Here is an 18,752-nt window from a genome sequence, read left to right as displayed (position 1 = left end):
TAATATAGGGGCGATCCGTGCTTGCGACTTTATGGCTGTCATTCGTAGGCAGCTGGACTTGCCGGGGGGGAGCAAGGTGTTTTGTCATGTTCCTGTGAGGTTGTCTGCAGGAAGCGAGCCTGTTGTGGACGGTGCAGCTGCTGTTCGCACAGTTGTGTGGTATTGGTCCTGGTTCGAGGAAGGCGGCACGCGGGAGTGGGACGGGGAAGAAAAGAAGCAGGCGTGAGCGAATCGCCCCCCACCCCCCTCCCCGCTTCCTTTACGCGAGGGCCCCCCCGCCCCCGCCCAGTTATAAGGAATTCAAATACTCACAGAGCTGGAGAACACACTTTGTTCCTAGGGCTTCGGGTTTTTATGTTCGCACGTTGGAGACCACCAGGCATTAAACTTGAACTGCTTCTTGTGCCTGGCACAGGGCCTGGCACAGAGCAGTCAGTCGTTCAATAGACGGTTGAGAGCTGTAGACTAATCGCTTAACCTGGCTTTGGTTCGGGTCTCGAATTCAAGTTCAGGCTTGGGCATCTCTGTTTGCAAAGGTTTTTCAAGGCAGTACGGGAGCACCTCGGGCGCGGCCCTCCCCTCTGGGACTGTGGTTCTAACTGCTGCACTTGTGTAACGTGGCTTTTTTAAAAAGTTCCAAAAAATTGAAGTATAGTTGGTTGATTTCCGTATGATATATATTTATATACATACTTTCTGATGAGGTAGTTTAGCCTTAAAACTAGAACTGTTAAAAATAAGAAATCCTAGGAATTCTCTGGCGCTCTAGGAGTTAGGGCTCCACGCTTCCACTGGAGAGGGCGCGGGTTCTATCCCTGGTTGGGGAACTGAAACCCAGCAGGCCGTGCGGTGCCCCCCCCCCCACAAAAAAAAGAAGAGGAAACATGCTCAAGATCATCTGAAGTTTCCAGTTTCTAATGTGGATCAAGACAGCAAGTAATTGCTATAAATTTTAACTTTAGAAGTAAGCTTAGGGCTTTCCTGGTGGTGCAGGGGTTAAGAGTCCGCCTGCCATGGCAGGGGACACGGGTTCAAGCGCTGGTCCCGGAAGATCCCCCATGCCATGGAGCAACTAAGCCCGGGTACCACAACTACTGAGCCTGTATTCTAGAGCCTGCGTGCCCCAACTACTGAGCCCGAGTGACACAAGCACTGAAGCCCACGTGCCTAGAGCCCGTGCTCGGCAACAAGAGAAGCCACCGCAGTGAGAAGCCCGCACAGCGCAACGAAGAGCAGCCCCCGCTCCACGCAACTAGAGAAAGCCTGCGCGCAGCAACGAAGAGCCAACACAGCCCCAAATAAGTACAATACATAAGTTAGACAGACAAAAAAGCTTATACTGCATGACAATCAAATGCAATATACAAGCTTTAACTGGATCCTGAACAAACACCCCAGAACACACCAAGAAAAGGAAGGCAGGAAGAAAGGAGAAGGTACACTTTTGGTACCCTTGTGGGAATTTTAGTATGTACTCTATTTCACGTGACGCTATTCAGTTAATAATTGTATTTGTTTTCTTGCTGCTGTAACAAATTATCACACGCTTAGTGACTTAAAACAACTTCTGGAGGCCAGGAGTGAAGAATTAAGGTGTTGACAGGGCTGCATTCTTTCTAGAGGCTTCAAGGGAGAATCTGTTCCCTTGCCTTTAGAAAGCTGGCTTCATTCCTTGGCCTGTGACCCCTTCCTTGCGCTCCAAATCTCTTGCTTCTGTCGTGTCATCTCCTAACTCTGGATCCTCCTGCCGTAAAAAGACCCTCGTAATTACTTGGGGCCCACCTAGATAATCCAGGAGAATCTCCCCATCTCAAGATCCTTCATCACACCTGCAAAATCCCTTGTACCATGTGAAGTAACATATCTACAGGTTCCTGGGATTAGGATGTGGATGTATGTGGAGGCGATGACTCACACTACCACAATAATGATCTAGTAATTATGGAGGAGAACGGCCTTATTCTTAGTAGACACGTAATGTGAAATATTTAGTAGTGAACTGTCATGATATCTGAAACTTTCAAATAGCCCAGTAAAGAGAGAGAGAGAAAGAAAATGGGTCATAGGTACTCATTCTTTCAACTTTTTGTAGTTTTGAACTTTTGGAAATAAAAAGTTGGGGGAAAATATATGTATAGTAATAAATTTCATGTAACGTAGATTTGTTTTGGATATTTGTATTATACTTAAAATTTCATTTTTATTTACTTATTTTGAAAAATATTTATTTGGCTGAGCCAGGTCTTAACTGCGGCATGCATGATCTTTAGCTACGGCATGAGAACACTTAGTTGCAGCATGTGGGATCTAGGTCCCTGACCAGGGATCGAACCTGGACCCCCTGCATTGGGAGCATGGAGTCTTAGCCCCTGGACCACCAGGGAAGTCCCCTAAGATTTCATGTTTTAAAGTTCCATTGTTATTAAAGTGTTATCGTCTTAGACCAGTGGTTTCCAGATTTTTGGATTTTCCAATTATTAAAATTTCCAAAAAATTTCTGGGGTACTGGTTTTTAAAATCATGATTCTACAAAAAGGCCATTCCAAGACTAAAAACAGTAAGAGTGACTTGACACCAAAGGACAGGACACGTCTTTCAAACAGGAAATCCATTTGGCTTTATGGAAAACATACCGATATTTCATTAGCTTTTCTCTCCTCCCTCTGCCCAAATAGAGGAAAGCTGAGGCTCAAAAATCCCAGTTTGGGGTAAGTTAGGCTGCCTTTGACCAACAAGATCAGGGCTGGTGATGCCCTCTTGTGGCACCCTGGAGAATTACTGCCATCTGACTTCATGGCCTCTGACTTTGAGGGACAATTCCCTCCCAGGAACTCGGTCGTTCATTCATATGTGCCAGGCATTGTTCTCAGCATTTGGGACATATCAGTAATGAAAACAAATATCCCTGCCCTACTGGAGCTTACATTCAGGTGGGGAGACAGACAATAAATAAATAACACATAAATAAGTGCTATGGACAAAACAGCAGTGGTAGGCGTTGGGGGTCAGAGTATAGGGGTTGGTAGTGTGTGATGTGACTTACAAAAGGGTAACCGTCCCTGAGAAGATAACTTTGTTTTTTTAAACAATTATTTATTTATTTGGTTGCACCGGGTCTTAGTTGCAGCAGGCGGGCTCCTTAGTTGTGGCTCGCCAGTTCCTTAGTTGTGGCGTGCACGTGGGATCTAGTTCCCTGACCAGGGATCGAACCCTGGCCCCCTGTATTGGGAGCACGGTTTCTTACCCACTGCACCACGAGGTAAGTCCTGAGAAGATACCTTTTGTGTAAAGAGTTGAAAGGAGGTCAAGGAGTGAGCCATGCAGACACCTGGGGTGAGGGTTCTAGGAATAGAACCTCTCTCACGTGTTCAGCGGAAAAGTCTGCACAAAAGCCCTAAAGCAGGAGCTTGTTTTGTCACCTTCAAGAGCCACACAGCCAATGTGTCTGGAGCCCAGTGAAGAAGAGAGAGAGAGAAGTAGGAGAGAGTTCAGAAGTCATGGGAGACTAGATCACCCTGGAGGCCATAACAGTAAGGGCTTGGGCTTTACTCAGTGAAATGGAGAGCCCTGCAAGGTTCTGAGCAGAGTGACAGAATCTGAAGTTTACAAGGAGCACTCTGGCTGCTGCGTTGACAAAGAGAATGGGGCAGAAAGCGGAGTCATCTAGAGGAGAGATGATGGTGGCTTGGACCTGAGTTTCAGCAATGGAGGTAGTGAGACATAGTTGGATTCTGGATATACTTGGAAGGTAGAGTCAACAGACAGGATGGATCCAGAGGTTAAAGAGAGACATCAAGGAGAACACCACGATTTTGTTCTGAGTGGCAGGAAGGATGAGTTGCCATCAGTTGAGTTGGGGAAGATGGCGCAGGACTGGGAGGTCAGTTTTGGACACTGATGAAATATAAATCCATATTCTAAAGCGAGTCAAGGAAAATTTGAACATAAAATTTTTTTTCTCTGCCCTTTGGCCTCCTCTCCTCCCTCTACTGTGCATTGCAATCTGCACCATGCATCGACCAACCTCCCCATCGGCAGAAATACCTGCTCAACTCTAAAAAGCAACATTCTCTTAGTATCAACGAGATAACTCCTTAGGAGATAACCTTCCTTCCTGATCTTGTAAGGGGCCCTGAAGACCCATGAACCCATTACTTGCCTTGTAGGTGTCGATCTGGATTGTGTGAATGTCACTGTGTACGTCATTTAAGGTACAAAGCCCTGGATAACTGTGCTTTGACCTCTCACAGGCAGAACAGTTCTTGGAGCTTTCTGAGAGGCTGTTCCCGGCTTATACGCCACAATTTGGCTCGAATAAAATTTTCCATTGCTTTCTTAGATCAACTGATTAAATTATTCGTCGACAACACAATGACATAGAAATGTTTATCTGGAAATAGAAATGTGGGAGCCGTTGCACAGAAGTGGTATTTAAAGCAATGGAATCACCAGGGTGTAAACCTAGGGATGAGGCTCCAGGTCAGAGTCCTGCCTCACTCCACCTTGAAGGAAGCTGGGTTGAAGAGGAGGAACCAGTAAAAGAGAATGAAAGGAAGCAACCGGAGAGGCAGGAGAAAAACCAGGTGGGTGTGGTGTCCTGGATGGGAGAGCGCAGGGGCCAGCAGGGAGCTGAGGTAAGGCCCGCTCCTCAGGCTGTGCCCTTGAATCTTCTACGACGTTGGTGGTCCTTCCCCTCAGACCAGCTTTTATCCTTGGTGAGCAGAGGCACCCCGACCCATCATCATGACTCTCACTAGATCTCCCTCTGCCCTCCACACACGGACACCAGATAGGTAGCAAGACCGTTTGTTTACTGAACCCTTCCCAGCCAGCTCTCCTTTTCCCCTTCTGGCGGGCAGAACCCCAGCCTCCCACCAAGGGCCAAGAGGAGTCAACCGGAGCTTGGCCCTGGCTCCTTCCGCCAGGCTTCCCTGCCACACAGCCTCGGCTTCCTGGCTTGCCTTGGAGGCTCTGTTAGTCCTTTGCTTCCACAGCCTCTTTCTGGAAGTGTGTGATGTAGGCCACCTGACCCTGATTACAATGGCCAAAGTAAAAGCTCATGGTGCTGTCGGAGAGGCCACTGAGATACAGCTCTGGGGACAGGGAGATGAGCCTGAGTCTGGGTGCCGCCCGCACCTCTGCCCCAGGCCCCCTCACACCCCACTCACCTTTGGTGACATTGACTTTTTTGGTCGCCAGGATGTCCGCCTGAATGCTGTCTATTTTCACCTCTAAGTCCTCGGCGTTGCCCTGAGGACAGGAGCACGGGGAACTGGCCTGGATGCCAGGGCAGCCTGGACTTGGAGTTGGGCGTGGGCAGATGGAGGCTGCAGGCTGCGGTCAGGCTCTTAGGCTGACTGGAAGGGCAGGAAAGGGGACGGAAGGGTGCCAGGTGGAGAAGCCCAAGCCAGGGCAGTCCCTCCCGCCGCCGGCGCCCAGGCCGATCTGTGTGTGGGGTGTACCAGGGGAGGGGCCGTGCGCTGGGCTGTGCACAGGGGCACTGTTCTGTCCCGCGGGGCGCGACGGGGTGGGAGCACTTACACGGAAGAGCTTGTAGAGTTCCTCCCCCATGGACCTGCGCACGTGCTCCTCCACCACTGGGAATAACTGCACAAAGTACTGCGTGGGAGGGCGAGGGGGCGTGACTGCCGTGCCCACGCGCTGTGCCCGCAGCACCGCCGCCCGGCTGCCCAGCGCACCTCTAGCGTGAGGCTGGCCTGCCGCTGGCTGTTGCTGTGGTCCATGTTGCCCATGGCGGCCATGAGGCTGTGCACCACGCGCAGGTGCAGCATCTCCGCGGCCAGGCTCGTGTTGCCTCGCGCCAGGATCCTGGGCGGGGGTGGTGTGGGGTGGGGGTGGGATTCGGGCTGCAGGGGCCCCGTGGGACCCTCCGGCGGCCAGAGCGCTCTTGGGGGCCCATGGGCGGCGACAGGGCCTGGCTTGCCGCATCCGCCCACCACCTGCTGCCTGCTTACCCGATGGCCTTGGCGGCCGCGGCCTGCTGCAAGAACAACGGCAGGTGGGCGGTGAGCTGCAGAACCGAAGAGTCTGGAAGAGGGAGGAGTGGCCGTGAGGCTGGAGGACCCCTCGCCCTCGTCTTCCACCCTGCCCCGTCGGGGTCCACCACCCCGATCCCAGCGGATCCCTACCACTGACGATCTGGGACTGCTGTTTACTGGTCTCCTTGAAGGACGGTATCAGCAGCGCCACGAGACCCTTGAGCAGCGCCGGGCACACGTCGTAGTTGACGAGGTCCTTGATCAGCGCGATGGCTGGGGAAGGCAGGGGCGCTGGAGAGGCCCGCCGCGCCACTCCCCGCCCTCGCCCTCGCCCTCGCAAGAAAGCAGCACCCCCCCCCCCCAACTCTTTATCGACCTTTCTTAGCACCTCTTACTGGCCAGCCCTGTGCCAGGTGTCGGGGGAGCTGGGCCGGCGACCCCTCAGCCCTGCCCTTCTGGAGCTCGTGGTTAAAGGGGAGAGGGAGGAGGAGGCCGAGGCCCCCTGGGACTCACAGAACCAGCCACAGCCGGAGGAAGAAGGGTTGGAGGCTTAGAGGCTGAAAAGAGCTGGAGGCCCCACAGAGGTAGGGCTGCCAAAGGGCTTTGAGGAATCCAGAAGGTTTCGTGGAGGAGGGAAGGACGGCGGGTCTTCAAAGGGAGACAGGATGGGGAAAGACAAGGGGTGAGGGGGAGACAGAGCAGGTGGGTGGGGACGTGTAGCAGAAAATGAGAAAGGAGGCAAGGTCGACAGCAGTTGAGAGAAATTTTCCTTTCTGACGAACCCTTATTGAGGCCTTGTTTGCCTAGGCTCTGTGCTGAGGGCTCTCCGTTCAGTGTCCCAGTGACGATCCCTGTGACCAACGAGCTTCATTTTGCAACAGCATGATGACTTATCCCTATTGGACATTTGAGGGAATGAGGCACAGAGAGGTAAAGCACTTGCCTAAGGTACCACAGCTAGGAAGTGGTGGAAGCAAAAGGAGGGAAAGATTCCGTCAGGAAGGAGGAGGGGATTAGAATTTAAAGAGGGCATTTTCTGTAGCTGCTTCGCAGTCATTCACTCCATCTAGCACTGACTCAGCCTTTCGGCAAATCTGCATAGGACGCCTCATATGCCTGGCGAACAGTGTGGTGACAAGTGCTATAAAGGGGGTCAGTGGGCTGTGGGAGAGCCTGGGAAGATGGCAGAGGACTGAATATTTTTGTAAAGAGAAAAGAACCCCAGACAGGCAGAGCTGGAAGTGGGCAGGTAATGTGGTGTGATAGGACAGCGGGTGAACACAAGTGCTTGCTGCATGGAAGACAGGGCTTAGAAATGAGCTGTCCCCGCAGCTGCAGAGTCAAGTGCTGCTGGCATCTCCACTTACTTCGAGGTCAAAGTTGTTTCCCTGACTAGCTCATCTGCATACCAGAATGCAGTGTAGACTACGTGAGAAATATTAACAGTATTACCTGTTTGAAAAACAAAAATTAATGTTTTATTTACTTAAAAATTTTTTTTTAATCTATTGATTTATTTATGGCTGCGTTGGGTCTTTGTTACTGTGCACGGGCCTTCTCGAGTTGTGGCGAGCAGGGGGCTACTCTTTGTTGCATTTGTTGCAGTGCACGGGCTTCTCCTTGCAGTGGCTTCTCTTGTTGTGGTGCACCAGCTCTAGGCGCAAGGGCTTCAGTAGTTGTGGCATTCGGGCTCAGTAGTTGTGGCGCACAGGCTTAGTTGCTCGGTGACATGTGGTATCTTCCCGGACCAGCGCTCGATCCCGTGTCCCCTGCGGTGGCAGGTGGATTCTTTTTTTTTTTTTTTGCGGTATGCGGGCCTCTCACTGTTGTGGCCTCTCCCGTTGCGGAGCACAGGCTCCGGACGCACAGGCTCCGGAAGCACAGGCTCAGCGGCCATGGCTCACGGGCCCAGCTGCTCCGCGGCATGTGGGATCTTCCCGGACCGGAGCACGAACCCGTGTCCCCTGCATCGGCAGGCGGACTCTCAACCACTGCGCCACCAGGGAAGCCCGGCAGGTGGATTCTTAACCACTACGCCACCAGGGAAGTTGCACCTTTTATTTTCTTGTCAGGAGCTTTTACCCAGTAAGAACATGTTTAGGGGTAATTCTCTACAATGGAAGAAAGGCTTTTGTTTGTATGTAGAAAGGCACCGCAAATGTTGGGGGACCAACGAGTATATGGGAGGATGGGCATGCATGGTACACACATACATATTTCTCCCCAATATAATGAAATATTTTGTGTCTTGGCAAAGACTTTCGTGGAGAGAAACACTTGAGAATTGGTAGTGGAATCTTTTGAGGTTTTACTTAAATCAGCGTAAGTATGTGGGTTCTCAAAGACAAATGGCTGATGTGTAGAAATAAAAAGAGGTTCCTAGTTAAGAAATAGAAGATACAGCCAACTTGTTGTTTTAGAAAGCAGTTCCAAGTTTAAGTTGTAGGTTGGGAACTACGTTCTCTGATTCCCTGCCCCCAGCTGTAAGTGAGGCTCTATTGAAGTTATATAGCAATCTTACTCGTGAATATAGATGCAAAAATTCTACACAAAATATTGGCAAATTGAATCTAGCAGTATGTGAAAGGAATAATGTGCCATCTAGCAATGCACATATATAATCTTAATAGAAAGAAAGTTTGAAAAAATTGAATCTCAGTGTGGTAAGAGCAATCTACAAAAGACTATAGCAAAGGTCATACCTAATAGATGAAACCTTGGAAACATTCCCTCTTAGATGAGAAGGCAACCTCCCACACATTCCTCTCCACAAAATCTTTAGTAAAAGGTAAAAGACAAGCGATCTGGGACTTCCCTGGTGGCACAGTGGTTAAGAATCCACCTGCCAATGCAGGGGACACGGCTTCGAACCCTGGCCTGGGAAGATCCCACATGCCGCGGAGCAACTAAGGCCGTGCGCCACAACTACTGAGCCTGTGTTCTAGAGCCCGCAAGCCACAACTAGTGAGCCCGCGTGCCTCAACTACTGAGCCAGCACTCCACAACAAGAGAAGCCACTGCAACGAGAAGCCCGTGCACCACAACGAAGACCCAACGGCAGCCAAAAAAAAAAAAGGACAAGTGATGTGAAGAGAGACCAGAGTCCACTTAGCTACATTTGCCACTCTCTCCTTAACTGATTGTAACTGTCCAAGACTGGTGTGTTTTCCTGTGCTATGGCCACTCCTCCCGGAAAATCTGTGAAAGGGATTTTTGGAAAGGATGTACTATGTTTTTCTAATCTCTGGAAGAGTTTAAGACTAGAATTTTTTCTTGAATGTTTGATAGAATTCTCTGAAGCTTCTGATCTTATGGAAAAAATTAATTACTGATTCATTTTCTTTAATGGTTAGAGGACAGTGTGGGTTTTCTACTTCTCGAGTATGTTTTGGTAAATTATATTTTCTCGCTGTTTTCATCTAAATATTCAAACATATTGCAAGAAGTTTTCATTATGTCATTAAAAATCATTTTAATGAATGTACCATCTATAATGATGTCTCCTTTTATAGTCTTCATATTGATTGTATCGGTTTTCTCTTTTTGCGTCAGTTCCCTTTGCCCCCAAGTCCCATGGGAGTAACACAGATGAATGCCTGCTTATGCAATGGATTTTATTACAAAGAGGAACCCTGATTTCAGAGAACCTGAATGCTATATAGCAGTCAGTAAGCATGCCTGCCCTTTGCTCTAGAGTGGAAATTATCTTTCTTTTCTTTTCTTTCTTTTTTAATTTATGGACTTTATTATTATTTATCTATCTATCTATTCATTTGTTTATTTATTTATGGCTGCATTGGGTCTTCGTTGCTGTGCGCGGGCTTTCTCTAGTTGGCGGTGAGCGGGGGCTACTGTTCGTTGCAGTGCACGGGCTTCTCATAGTGGTGGCTTCTCTTGTTGTGGAGAACGGGCTCTAGGTGCGCAGGCTTCAGTAGCTGTGGCACGCATGCTCAACAGTTGTGGCACAGAGGCTTAGCTGCTCTGTGGCATGTGGGATCTTCCTGGACCAGGGATCCAACCTGCGTCTCCTGCATTGGCAGGCAGATTATTAACCACTGCGCCACCAGGGAAGTCCCAAAACATCTTTATTTTCCAAAGCTGTTTGCTAAACAAACATCCTTGAAAAGATAGTCTGGAAGAAAGAACAGTAAGTATTTCATTTACAAGTTATGCAGAAACGTGAAAGAGCTGTAGAGAATTGTCTCCTAGGATTATTTTTCTTTTGCTAGAAGTAATCCTTTAGCAGACACCATGGCTCTGTTCCTGAATTTAGGGGGAAGGCATTCAGTCTTTCGTTATTAAGTATAATGTTAGCTGTAGAGTTTTCTTTTTGTAGATGCTTTTTATCAAGCTGTGGAAGGTCTTCTCTCAACCTTTCTTTTTTCCTTCTTTTTATTATTTTTTTTCCCCCGGCGTGCCGCATGCCTTGTGGGATAGTAGTTCCCCAACCAGGAATTGAACCCGGGCCCTTGGCAGTGAAAGTGTGGAGTCCTAACCACTGAAGTGCCAGGGAATTTCCGGGGAAGCTCTTCTCTAGTCCTATTTTTCTGACAATTTTAAATTACCAATGAGTTTTGAATTTTGTCACATGCATTTTCTGCAATGATTGATATACAATAATGTGATTTTCCTTCTTTAGTCTGTTAATCTGGTAGATAAAATTGGTTGAATTTGGGGTATTGAACCAGCCTTGCATTCCTGGAATGAACCCCAGTTGGTCTCAGCCTGTTCTTCCCAATCACAGAATCAAAAAGTTACTCTCTAACGAGGAAGATCCTCAAGGATGTCTGGTGCCTCCCCTTCCATTGCTTGGTACTCTGGGGACACGCCTCTGGGACAGCCCCTTTCCTCTGTGGGCCAACCTGATTCAGAAACAGCTGGCCACTGCTTTGGCACCTTCTTTCATCCAGGTCTCCTGGGGTAGCCCTCATAATCCCAACTACACCCTACCCCCATCCTCTTATTGCTCAGATATGGTTCTAATCTGGAATCACAGAGCCAGCAACCCTGTGGAGGGAAAGGGACCAGGACACTGAGCCTCCCCGTCTTCACCCAAACGCTCTCCCACCTGGATAAAAATGCAGCCTGGGATGCCTCTGGCCACTTGGCAGCTATAGCCTGGTGCCTGCAATCCCCAAGTCTTTCTCCCTTGTTCTTTTATTGTTTGGTTGTGAAACCTTTTCTTCCTTTTTTTTGAATTTGTGCTGCTTGGTTTTGGGGTCTGAGTGGTTGGCTCCTCCTCATATCTGACTATAGGGGCCTGGTCAGCTGCAGCACAGCTCTCAGTAGTAGCTGGGCTCTTCCCAGGCACAAGCTGGTGGCACCTTAGTGCCGGGATGCCCTGGAAAAAATGCCAGCCTGTGCCTCAGATAGCTTCTCCTGCAGCAAGAAGTGGCTAGGTGAACATTCAGGGTAAAAATGAGTGGATGAGGATATTTTAATGAAATTTCCCTGAGCACCAATGGCATTCTCTGCCCACATGGGACCAAGCTCTCCAGGAGACAGCTACCTGGTTCTGCGTCTTCACTTGGCACTAAATGCTTGAGCCTTCACTGATTATGTATCTGCTCCTTGATTATATATGGGGTTCCTTGGCAAAATGAAGAGTTATTCACTGAATCATTGTTGTTTTTTTTTGTTTTTTTGGCTGTGCCAGTCGGCTTGTGGGATCTTAGTTCCCCAACCAGGGATCAAACCCGGGCCGCGGCAGTGAAAGCACCGAGTCCTAACTGCTGGACTGCTAGGGAACTCCCCGATGAATCACTTTTTTTTTTTTTTTTAATAAACTTATTTATTTACTTTTATTTTTGGATGTGTTGTGTCTTTGTTTCTGCACGTGGGCTTTTCTCTAGTTGTGGCGAGTGGGTGCCATTCTTCGTTGCGGTGCACGGGCTCCTCATTGGGTGGCTTCTCTTGTTGCAGAGCACGGGCTGTAGGCAGTGGGCTTCAGGAGCTGTGGCCCTCGGGCTCAGTAGTTGTGGCTCACGGGCTCTAGAGCACAGGCTCAGTGGTTGTGGCACACGGGCTTAGTTGCTCCACGGCATGTGGGATCTTCCCGGACCAGAGATTGAACCTGTGTCCCCTGCATTGGCAGGCAGATTCTTAAACACTGCGCCACCAGGGAAGTCCCCACTGAATCACTTTTGATTGAGTTTTAAATTTCACAGGTGCCACTGTTTACACCCAAGGTGGAAGTGCTAGTCCCTCCCCAGATATCTCCACAAGAACCACAGCCAGTTACAACTCTATACACTGTGCAAATTACTCAGCATAGCGGAGTCATTCAGAAAGCAAAGGGAACAGGAGACTGCTGCCATTGGCAGCTTTGCCTGAAGCCTGTGGTGCTGACAACACCCAACTGTTCTAAATTGAAGCAGCCACTGATTTATTCATTGGCTGATTCATTCATCTCACAAAATGATTATTGAGCATCTTCTCTGTGCAGGATCCCTGGGCTATGAGGAGGACTAACATACAATCCCTGCCCTCAGGGATGACACAGTCCATTGCAGACTACCAGTAAAGAAATTGGCATTTATGATTCGGTGTTAAAAGAGCCATGGGAACACAAAGGAAGCCAGGCTGGTGTGAGGGCCTGTTGAGGTCGTGTGGGATAGAGAATCAGAAGACTTCCCTGGAGAAGGTGGCACGTGAACTGGCAAGGCCATGGGGAGAAGAGAAGGACTGGGAGGGAGAATGTGGCAAGTGCCATGTTGGATAGTGTGTGCCACTCTGGTAGCCAGGCAAACAGGGAGGTCTGGCTGGGACACAGTGTCGTAAGTCATGGAGTGAGAGCTAAGGCTGTGTAGGCAGGCCAGCCCCAGCTTCTGGAGGCTTTGCATGTGCCAACTACCTTGTAGAGGAGATGTTTTCTCATCTTTCATTTCAGGGAAGACTAAGACTCAGAAAGATTGACAAGCTTGCCCAAGGTCAAACAGCTAATGAGTAGTGAAATAACTCTGTTGGATTCCAAACCTCATATTCTTCACCGTTAAACTAAGCTCCACTGCAACCTCTCTGGTGGGGGACCAGGAAAATAGACTGTGTGGGTACCATGCTGGAGAGATGGAGATCAGTGTAGATGTGAGAAATACAAAGACCTGAATTATAGCAGTGGAGACAGAATGGAGAAGGCAGAACAGATCTGAATGATATTAAGGAATTAGAGTTGACTGGTCTTGTTAGAAGTTGGTTAAAGGTGGGAAGCAGGAAGAGATGACAATTACCCACATGTCTAACCTGGGTGATTGGATGCTTTTTGCTGAGATTGGGACCTCGGAGAATGAAAGGTTTGGAGCAGAAATACCAGGAGTCTAATTTTTTTTTTAACATCTTTACTGGAGTATAATTGCTTTACAATGTTGTGTTAATTTCTGCTGTATAACAAAGTGAATCAGCTATATGCATACATATATCCCCATATCCCCTCCCTCTTGCGTCTCCCTCCCACCCTCCCTATCCCACCCCTCTAGGTGGTCACAAAGCACCAAGCTGATCTCCCTGTGCTATGCAGCTGCTTCCCACTAGTTATCTATTTTACATTTGGTAGTGTATATATGTCCATGCCACTCTCACTTCGTCCCAGCTTACCCTTCCCCCACCCCGTATCCTCAAGTCCATTATGTACATCTGCGTCTTTATTCCTGTCCTGCCCCTAGGTTCATCAGAACCTTTTTTTTTTTTACATTCCATATATATGTATTAGCATACAGTATTTGTTTTTCTCTTTCTGACTTACTTCACTCTGTATGACAGCAGGAGTCTAATTCTGAACATGGTCAGTGACGTCCAAGGGGAGATGTCCAGAAGGTAAGTGGATATGAGGGTCAGGCTCTCGGGCTCAGGAGAGAGGTCTGAGCTGCACAGTGGTCACTCAGCCACTCTGCACTTCATCCATAAAATAGGAATAATAGTGATATCTGCCTCATCAGCTTGTTGTGAGGACTAAATGAGTAATGAGCTAGAGCAGTACTCAGTATATAGTCAATACTCTATAAAAGTGAGCTATTATTGTTTCTATCATTATAGGTGGTAATTAAAACCATGGGAGTGGATGAGGTACCACAGAATCAAAAGGAAGAGAAGAGAAGAAGACCTGGGATTGATTCCTAGGAGAAAAAGAAACCAACACTTAAGGGACTGGTGGAGGAAAAGGGATGTATGAAGGGCTGAGAAATAGTTTCCAGAGAGATAGGAGGAAGACAGGAAAGTATGGGGTCTGGGGAGGAAGGGATCAGAGTCCTCAGGGAGGAGGGTGGGATCAGGAGCGTTTGTAGTTTGAGAGTTCATGCCCAGTGAGGTTGAGAAGCAGGTCTGCAGGACCTGTGCCCATTCATTGGACAAATAACAGATTGGGTATGTGTCAGCTACATGCAAGGAGCATGCCACCGACACTCGATGGAAACTGGAGTGCAAGGGGAAGGATTCCTCCAATCCAAAGAGGAACCACGGAGGCCACAGCCTGTCAGCGCCAGAAGAAAGCTCTGTGATCACCTGTCTGATAGATGCAGAAACCCAGAACAAAGACTTGCCCAGGGAATTGCAGTGAATGGGAGACAGAGCTGTAGCAGCAGGCTTCGTATTCATGTGGCAGACGTACCTCAGAAATGGCATGGCACCTGGGAATTGTGGCTCTGTCGGGCAACCGTTGCCAAGGCACTCAGCACTGATGAGGTTGGTTTTACAATTCTTTGCTCCTAGAGCCTGGGAAAACCAGTGCCCCCGTTCTTTGTCCTCACATCCAGACAAGACTGCCACCTGCTGGCCACACTAAAGAAGTGCACCTCAGTGCCATCCATATACAGCTTTGCTCCCTTTTCCAGCAGAGTTGAGGTTATGAATAAGTTGGGCAAATTGCACTCTTGTAAGGAAAAGACCCGTGCCAGGCATCTTCCTGACCAATTACATCCTGTCTTTGATCTCTTTACATTCCGCCACCTCTTTTACCAAATCCTGTTCAAAGCCCAAAGTTGAAACATTAAAAATATATTTTATGCAGTATTTTGTTTAAAAAAGCCAGGCAAGGGACTTCCCTGGTGGCGCAGTGGTTAAGACTCCGCCTGCCAATGCAGGAGACGTGGGTTCGAGCCCTGGTCCGGGAAGATCCCACATGCCGCAGAGCAACAAAGCCCCTGCGCCACAACTACTGAGCCTGTGCTCTAGAGCCAGCCAGCCACAACTACGGAGCCCGTGTGCCACAACGACTGAAGCCCACGCGCCTAGAGCCCATGCTCCGCAACAAAGAGAAGCCACCGCAGTGAGAAGCCCGCGCACCGCATCGAAGAGTAGCCCCCGCTCGCCGCAACTAGAGAAAGCCCGGGAGTAGCAACGAAGACCCAACGCAACCAAAATAAATAAATAAATTAATTAATTAATTAAAAAGAAAAAAAAGCCAAGCAACAAGGTAATTAGTGTTACGTGCTATGGTGGTATACCTGTTGCTGAATCAATAATTACCAAGGTGTGTCTCCCATTGGTATCTGCCCTTCTGGGCCGGTCTTGCCAAGCCCAACCAGCCTGTGTGCTGGTGCTTAGAAGCATCCCTGTCACCCAAGCGGCACACCCCACACCAGGTGCAGGGTGGGGTGAGAGGAGACAGTATCAGGCCCTGGCGGAAACAGTGTTTAGGGCCAGGCCAACTGGGCAATTAGAAACAAGTTTTTCCCAAGGACTCTCTATTTTTTTAAAAATTTAATTAATTAATTAATTAATTAATTAATTAATGGCTGTGTTGGGTCTTTGTTTCTGTGCGTCGGCTTTCTCCAGTTGCGGCGAGCGGGGGCCACTCTTCATCGCGGTGCGCGGGCCTCTCACTATCGTGGCCTCTCCCGTTGCGGAGCACAAGCTCCAGACGCGCAGGCTCAGTAGTTGTGGCTCACGGGCTCTAGAGCTCAGGCTCAGTAGTTGTGGTGCACGGGCCTAGTTGCTCCATGGCATGTGGGATCCTCCCAGACCAGGACTCGAACCCGTGTCCCCTGCATTGGCAGGCAGACTCTCAACCACTGCGCCACCAGGGAAGCCCAGGACTTTCTATTTTTAAAAAACTCTGGAAGACTGTATAATAAAACTTAAAAATGCTAAGTAAAGTGTCGCAGTTGAAGGGCTCATGTAATTTTGGAGAAATAATGTATCTTTTAAAAACATTCAGTAGGTTTTTATGTGAAACTGTCCTTTAGTGTCAGAGCCTTGTGACTGTTGTTCATTAAAGTTACACAAGACCTGTGCCTCTTACACAGCAGGAAAGGCTGACACTACTCCCCGTGTCAACTCAGAGGAGGAAACAAAGGCACAAGGTTCTACGGGGCAAAAGCTGTAGTTTTCAAAATGAAATCTTTGGGGCTTCCCTGGTGGTGCAGTGGTTGGGAGTCTGCCTGCCGATGCAGGGGACCCGGGTTCGTGCCCCGGTCCAGGAGGATCCCACATGCTGCAGAGCGGCTGGGCCTGTGAGCCATGGCTGCTGGGCCTGCGCGTCCGGAGCCTGTGCTCCGCAACGGGAGAGGCCACAAGAGTGAGAGGCCCGCGTACCGCAAAAAAAAAAAGAAAAAAAAGAAATCTTTTAGTATTTGCTTGACCTTGTGAAGGGCATGAAGCTGAGACACATAATTTTTAAAAATATGTTTTATTGTAATAATAATGATGTTGTCTATCCTCAGGTTTTGTGTGCTGCTCGAAACTGGTAAAAACAAAGAAGAAAGTCTTGTTCTCATAACACTGGGGAGACAAGAGAGTGTGGTGGTGAGGAGATGGGTGCAGGAGTCAGACTGTCTGGGTGTGACCCACAGCTTTCCCGCTTAACATCTTTGAGACTTTGGACAGGCTATTTAATTGCTCTGTGCCTCAGTTTCCTCACCTGTAAACCGGGGATGATAGTACTATGTACTCCTCAGAATTATCCTGAGCATCACTGGAGACGATGAAAGAGCTAGAACAGTGCCTGGCACATAGTCATCCTCAGTCACTGGTAGTGATCACCAGTTATTATTACTATGATTATTGCTTCTGTAACAAAGTTCTAGGACAGCAGGGACTTTGTTTCATTTGTCACTATATACACAGTGCCCAGCCCAGTGCCTGCTCTTGTTGAATAAGTACATGAATGAATGAAAAACTTAAGTTATTTAAAAGTAAACCAACAAAGTACATTATCAAAAAAGTGAAAAGATAACAACAGAATGGGAGAAACCATTCTAGTATCCAGAATATATAAAGAACTCTTACAATTCAACAGCAAAAAGACAACCCAAGTTTTAAAATGGGCATAGGACTTGAATAGATAGTTCTTCAAGGAAGAAACATAAACATCAACAAGCACACGAAAAGATGTTCAACATCTTTAGTCATTAAGTAAATGCAAATCAAAACTGCAATGAGGTTCCACCACTCCACATCCACTAGGATAGCTATATATATATATTTGGACAATAACAAGTGTGGGCAAGGATATGGAGAAATTGGAACACTCAAACATTGCTGGTGGGAATGTAAAATGGTTCAGTTGCTGTGGAAAACAGTTTGACGGTTCCTCAAAAGATTAAATGGAATTACCATATGACCTGGCAAATCCACTCCTAGGTGTATACCCAAAAGAACTGCAAGCAGGTGCTCAAACAAATACATGTGCATGTATGTTCATAGAAGCTCTATTCACAATAGCCAAAAGGTGGAAACAGCTCAAATGTCCATCAGCAGATGAGTGGAGAGACAAATTGTGGTATATCCATACAATGGAATATTATTCAGCCATAATAAAGAACAAAGTACTGGGATTCCCTGGTGGTCCAGTGGTTAGGACTCAGTGCTTTCACTGTGGTGGCCTGGGTTCAATCCCTGGTCGGGGAACTAAGATCCTGCAAGCCACGCAGTGCAACCGAAAAAGAAAAGAAAAGTACTGATACATGCTACCACATAGATGAACCTCGAAAACAGTATGCTAAGCAAAAGAAGCCTGATAAAAAGTTCATATATTGTATGATTCCACTTTTATGAAATATCTGGAATAGGTGAATCCATAGAGACAAGATTGATGGTTTCCAGGGGGTGAGGGGAGAGGTGGTGGTCAGGGTAGGTCCCTGACTAGGAATCAAAGCCCGGCCCTCTGCATTGGGAGTGTGGAGTCTTAGCCACTGGACTGCCAGGGAAGTCCCAATCATACTTCTTAGTATTAGGAATCTACATAACTTCACAGAACAAAGAACCTCAGGAAAATTAACAATGATGTTCTTGCCCATCGCCAGTCTCTCCAGGTCTCTGGAGGACAGGGGAAGAGATGTTACACATTTGAAGACTTGTCTGTGTCTGTCCTGTTTGGTCACTTAGGGCCACTGTTTCCCTGCACTAGCATTTCTAGAGGAGTCCACTGTGTCAGTGAATGCAGTTTGCTTAGCCATGAATCCTGCTGTTGTACTTTGTGGATGATAAGCCACACTTCCAACTTCACTATAGGAAACAGGATCATTTTATGAGCATGTCAAGTTAATCGTAGGTTGTAGGTCAATTAGAAAAAAAAATTATTCTCCAAATGACCATTTTTGCAAATTCACAAACATTTCCATTTTACCATAAACTTGTTTCTTATAGCTATTTGTTAAATTTTCAGCAATTTTTATCAGATGGTACAGTGGTTTTAAAATATGTCCACAAAGTTTTTAGTATGTTTCCTTTCAAGAGGTGGAGCCCAATTCTTCTCCCCTTGAGTGTGGGCTCAACTTAGTGACTGGCTTCCAATGAATAGAGTGAAACAGAAGTGACATGTGC

The 18,752-nt window shown here is 48.0% G+C and overlaps 1 protein-coding gene across 1 annotated transcript in view; it reads right to left on the bottom strand.

The window, feature by feature from the left end:
* Nucleotides 1-4,964: 4,964 nt before the first annotated feature.
* The window catches only part of ARMH1 (armadillo like helical domain containing 1), a 47,828-nt gene continuing 34,040 nt past the window's right edge, over nucleotides 4,965-18,752 (bottom strand). Inside the window, exons 8-13 of the mRNA XM_082616297.1 lie at nucleotides 6,150-6,272; nucleotides 5,976-6,048; nucleotides 5,700-5,829; nucleotides 5,542-5,619; nucleotides 5,169-5,250; nucleotides 4,965-5,093 (exon numbers count right to left, since the gene is read on the bottom strand). Of these exons, the coding sequence (XP_082472423.1) occupies nucleotides 4,975-5,093; nucleotides 5,169-5,250; nucleotides 5,542-5,619; nucleotides 5,700-5,829; nucleotides 5,976-6,048; nucleotides 6,150-6,272 (605 nt within the window). The 3' untranslated portion in view covers nucleotides 4,965-4,974. The remainder of the gene's footprint in view (nucleotides 5,094-5,168; nucleotides 5,251-5,541; nucleotides 5,620-5,699; nucleotides 5,830-5,975; nucleotides 6,049-6,149; nucleotides 6,273-18,752) is intronic.

This window comes from Mesoplodon mirus (genome assembly GCF_964341445.2).
Source record: "Mesoplodon mirus genome assembly, chromosome: 3".
Lineage (NCBI taxonomy): Eukaryota > Metazoa > Chordata > Mammalia > Artiodactyla > Ziphiidae > Mesoplodon > Mesoplodon mirus.
Note: the sequence above shows the minus strand (reverse complement) of the source record. Positions and strands in the feature narration are given on the sequence as shown.